Source organism: Bombus impatiens, unplaced genomic scaffold (assembly GCF_000188095.3).
Source record: "Bombus impatiens unplaced genomic scaffold, BIMP_2.2 scf_0171, whole genome shotgun sequence".
In the NCBI taxonomy this organism is placed as follows: Eukaryota; Metazoa; Arthropoda; class Insecta; order Hymenoptera; family Apidae; genus Bombus; species Bombus impatiens.
In genome coordinates, this window is record NT_176590.1 from 141,305 (window position 1) to 146,921 (window position 5,617).

Genomic DNA, 5,617 nt, shown 5'->3' on the forward strand with positions numbered 1-5,617 from the left:
TGTTGAGAAGATCCGTCGAGTGCTTAGGATGCCAATTCGGACCCGGTGCGGTCCGAGTAGTAGACCTTACAATAGATAGCTTGGGAAATTCCAACTTCCCAAAGCTACTAACACTTTATTTATAATCCTTGTCTTGCAAAGAAAAATTCGAATCGTTATACCAAACTCTAATATTCTATCTTCATACATACCAATATCTTTTGAAATATTGGAAAATTATAAACTGTAAGACGACTGAACCTAATTTGCCTTAAAAATGGAAAAATCGCGGTGCTTTCGGAACCAACGAGTTCACGATCTTTCGAAACAGTTAATGGACGGAAAGTCACACGAAGCCACCGATCGATGATTTCACGGTAACCTCAAGGATTGAGCATATAGGCCTGTAAACTGAAACACTCTAACCGAACAAGTAGGATTTCTGGCCCCGAGGGTCCATTGACCAGGATTAGAAAGGCATGTCCCTATTGAACTACTGGGTCAACTTATAGTAGAAATCTACTGAATAGGATTATGAAGGACATCAAAATACAGCCCCTAACCCTGTCCGTATACAATACCAGGCAGGGCTGCAGATCTTCGATTGGACTCCATAGACACCCTAGTAATTATCGTATATTAATATTATATTAGTTCTCTAATATTTACATTACTATTTTAGGATATTAATCTCGCTCGAGTCCCGTTATATATCGTAAATTAATTTTATTTATATATATAATATCTATCCTACATTATAATAGATTTTGTTTGGTGAGTTTAATGCATAATTGGGGGGGAAGAAATTGGACAGATTTATATTTAGTTCACAAGTAATTGTTATTTATATTATCCGTAGTAGAAGATATAAAACTATTTGATAGTGAATAAGTAGCGACTATTATAATTAACACCTAATTAATACTTAATACCTAATTTATTAAAGAGAATAGGTTACAGTATGTATGATTCAATTGTTAAGAACATTTGACACCATTATATTTGATTCTCAAATAATTTTATTAATAATCATGTTTTCGAAATCAGACAATAGTAGCTAATATAATATGATATCTATATCTAAAATGTTTTCATATACTCAGCTCTGATTTATTTTCTAATATAAGATTATGTTAAAGTATTGCTTTACTTCGATTATTAATATAATTACTTACATTGTTGTTTTTAAATATCGCCTGTAATTTGTATTTAACACATGGTAGAATTTCGAATCTGTCGTTTATTCGAATCTGTCGTGCAAAAACTTATGTCCTTACTATGTGTTTACGACTTCTTGTTCATATAATAAATTTTTCCTTCAGATAAATGAATTCAATAGCCAAATGTTTATTTAATCGAGCGCTGATTAAAATTTTGCTTGAATAAACAGAGGGCATTCAAACTTATGTTCAAACGGACTCATAGTTACAATCACCGCGACACGACGTTAAAGATTGTTGAGGGCGCCAAGAACATTTCGATCTCTTCGAGGTCGGTATTTCAGAATGTGAAATCCACATTCGTGTCAGGTCTATTCTGTATGTAGCCAATGATGGTATCTCAGATGAGGTACAGAACTGCGATGGTTAGATACAAAGAAGCGATAATTCTAAAACTTTAGCTTTTCGGTTACGTACCGCATGTTGATAAGGGAATCTTGCAAGTCAGATAACGCATTAAATACATGTAATCATTGAATAGTATCGTCTGTAGTCAATGTTATTATAGACGAGGTCGTCCATAGTGCTATTATCACAGATGGTCTGTATTACTATACCGGTATCGGTACGGTCATTTCAATGTTACCGACTGAGACGTAAATAAAAGTACAACGTATATTATAATTTCTAAAACAATTGTCACACAATATTATATCTTAATATCGTCATCTAAGAATACTAATCACAATTTACTATATTAGGATATAGAAAGTAAATAACTTGTATTTATCAAGCTAGTAGTGGAAATGTCTTCTCAGTCGAATAACAGATGGCAGTAATGTTATCATTTGAATATTTTTTTACCTCGCAATTATAAAAACATTCAAATATAGAATTATTAGATTATTCAAACAAATCTCCTACTTTATACAGAAAGCACATAAACGAGGACCAGAACATGTAAACAAACAAATTCAAATCATTGTTTCATCAAGATTTTAAGTGTTAATTATTCATTCATTTCAAAAATACTGAAGTAGCGCGATCGTTCGGCAGAAGAAACAACGTCCAAAGAAACAAATAGGACCAATATTATTGTTACGTAAACACTTAGAGGTCACACTGATCAACTCCAGTTGTGATTAATTTCTTACTTTCATTGAAAGTAGACAACTAATTGAACACCCATAAAACAAATGATCTACATCCATAAATTCATTTACCGCAAAAAGATGACATCAATTTTAAACATAGTATTTGTAACATCATCGTTTTTCCGTATTTTTCTCTCTCGAGAGAACTTTCGATTCCCGACATCCTTGCCTCTGCAATTAATCCCTAGATACATATAAAATCAACGAAGGCATGCTCGTCTACATTTCTCGGCAAACAGGTAACCGCACAGACACGGCGGTAGCAACAAAAAGGGTTAGAATTAAAAAAAAGAGAGAGAGAAAAGAAAGAAATACCGATTCGGTAGACTCGAAGCAGTCATGGACTCTATCCGTATATGCGGAGGCTGACGACGAGGAAGGATCACCCCCGACCGTGATTCGCTCGTCTGAAAACCTTGCTCTTTTACGCAATTTTAGCGTTTATTAAAGTTTGCTCGCAAATGAAACGAAGCCCATATAACCTACCTAATTTAGCGAGTAGCATTTTCGAGTGGGGGCCACTCCAGGAGAGGAGGAGAGGCTGGGTTCTATTGACAGCGGTTATTGCCTAACTGCGTGCCTCCACCTAATATGCCCGCTCGGGGATTCGCATGCAGGGCCGCTCGAACGAAAACTGCGAAACACGCCTGTGAATCTTTAATTCCGCCGGTGGTAATCCAGCATCCCTCTCTTCTCTGACTGCACTCCCACCCCTTTCACCTCACAGTCAGCCGGCCTATTCGGGCTTGATTTTTCCCTGGGTTCGCCAGAGACGAACTGTGTATCGTATGGGAATTCTTTATCGTCCGTTTGCAAACGAACCTCCGGCATCGTGCTGACTTTTCATTTATACGATCGTCGATACCTGCATTACACATTGATTTCACCCTTTTCTTTTTTAATCTTTTTTTGTGTTTTTTTTTCACGTTCATGCGTGCATCCGTGAGCGTTTTTTCTTTTCTCTAATCTACTCTCTTGTTTTTTTCACCTATGCATTTTGATTTTAATGACGACGTTGTTTTGTTTCAAAGTACCCGATTTTTTTTTGTTCGTTTTTCTATCTACCTTCCATATTTTTTTCCTCTCCTCGTCATCGTATAAATTTTTGATGGAATATCCAGTTGAAGTGCGCGCGCCACGAGAGGTTCATTTAGTTATCAGTTATGAAAAAGTATTATTTTTTTTCGTATCATTTTTACTCCCGTCTTTTTTCACTCGTTGTTTTTCGAACACGCACAAAATAACTCGATCCTTTATTTTCGCGATCGAGTGTCATCATAGCGTATCATGATGCTAGGAACGTATCGTTCAATCGTCAACGAGAGAAAAAAGAGAGAAATGCTGCAAAATGATACTTCAAACGATTACCGTATGTATATTTTTTCCCTCCTTTAATCATTAAATACTTTTTTCTTTTTTTCTTCATTAGATCTTAGATCTTTGTCGACTGATTCTGCTTATAAAATATCGAATTCATCGATTTTCATGGTAAAGAAATGCGCAACGATCGACGTTCGAGCATTTTTTCCTTTTTCTAATCCTGGCGTGCACGATCGGGAACGGATGCGGGAGCAAATGACGGCCCTGCCTGCATTTGAAACTCTGTTAACTCTCCGAATATTAGCTCGTCGAGCGAGATTAACCCCATTGTACCCCGCTGAAAATGATGACATCACCATTAAACTCCCGTCGGCTTACGGAAATTGATTAAACTATCAAATTAGCTCTACTAATATCAACACATCAACACGGAACGCAGCGCAGTGTGTCTGGCTACGGAGGTTTAAGCCCTGACGACGGCGACGAATGACGTGAATTTACGTGTCCAACGATCGGTTCGACGTTCGCATTCATCGGTCTGATTATATTTCCTAAGAGGTCCGCAATCACGAGTCTGCTGCATGCATGTTGGATTTCGAAGGAACGAGCTTAATACCAATAACATCGTCGAGGGGTGCGCACGATCGTGGGATTCAGGAGTCGAATGATTATAATGGGAAATACATTTAGGACGATTAGAACGGCGAGTCGAGTCACTTTTGGATGTAAATGATTTATAAATACGTGTGATTTTACAACTTTTACAACATATCAGGTCTATAAGTATGAAACCGGAATTTGCCTACAAATGGCCCTAGCTGATAATGTAGTTATTACTAAACTGCGTCATTGGTACCAAAAGTCTTTGTTGACATCTTACAAACATTTTCGATTCAGAACAATACAAGTTTCATACAACAGCATAGTTTGTAATAGCGTTGAACATGTCAAATTTTGTGCCTGGAAATTACGATTTGCGGACAGCATTGATTTTCTGTTACCATTTGAAGAAAACTGCTGCAGAATCGCATCGAATGCTTGTCGAAGCTTTACGGTGAGCATGCTCTTGGTAAATCGCAGTGCTTTGAGTGGTTTAAAAAATTCAGAAGTGGCAATTTTGACGCGAGGAACGAAGAACGCGGAAGACTACCGAAAAAGTTTCGAGACAGCGAATTGCAAGCATCGTTGGATGAGGATGACGCTCAAACGCAACAACAACTCGCTGATCGATTAAACGTGACACGAGAAGCCGTCTCCATACGCTTGAAAGCCATGGGAAAGATCCAGAAGGTGGGAAAATGGGTTCCACATGAACCGAATGAAAGGCAGCAGGAAAACCGAAAAACCACTTGCGAAATGCTGCTCGCCAGATACAAAAGAAAGTCGTTTCTCCACCGAATTGTGTCTGGCGATGAAAAGTGGATATATTTTGAGAATGCTAAGCGTAAAAGATCATGGGTAGCTCCAGGCGAACCACCGACATCGACCACAAGTCCAAATCGCTAAGGACGGAAGACAATGCTCTGTGTTTTGTGGGATCAGAAGGGTGTGATCTACTATGAGCTGTTAAAACCTGGCGAAACCGTTAATACTGAGCGCTACCGACAACAAACGATCGATTTGAATCAGGCTTTGCGTGAAAAACGACCAGAATATCAAAAAAGGCAGGACAAAGTAATTTTGCTTCGTGATAATGCACCGTTACATCCAGCAAAACCGGTCAAGGAAACGATCGAAGCGTTCAGTTGGGAAATACTTTCGCACGCGGCTTACTTACCAGACTTGGCTCCGTCCGATTACTATTTATTTGCATCGATGGGACACGCATTTTCTGACCAGCACTTCGCTTCTTACGAAAATGTACGTAAATGGCTCGATGACTGGTTTGCCTCAAAAGAGCGACAGTTTTTTGGCGTGGCATCCACCAATTGCCAGACAGGTGGGAAAAATGTATAGCTAGCGATGGGCAATACTTCGAATAAAATATTTTTAATCATTTTCATA

General features: G+C 38.2%; 1 protein-coding gene across 2 annotated transcripts in view; it reads left to right on the forward strand.

Moving 5' to 3' along the window:
* Positions 1-4,406: 4,406 nt before the first annotated feature.
* LOC117151381 overlaps positions 4,407-5,617 on the forward strand; it is a 2,697-nt gene continuing 1,486 nt past the window's right edge. Inside the window, exon 1 of one of the 2 annotated variants that reach the window (XM_033319585.1) lies at positions 4,407-4,557. In XM_033319585.1, coding sequence (XP_033175476.1) covers positions 4,422-4,557 — 136 coding nt within the window. In that variant the 5' untranslated portion in view covers positions 4,407-4,421. The remainder of the gene's footprint in view (positions 4,558-5,617) is intronic. The other variant, XM_033319584.1, reaches the window with a different exon arrangement.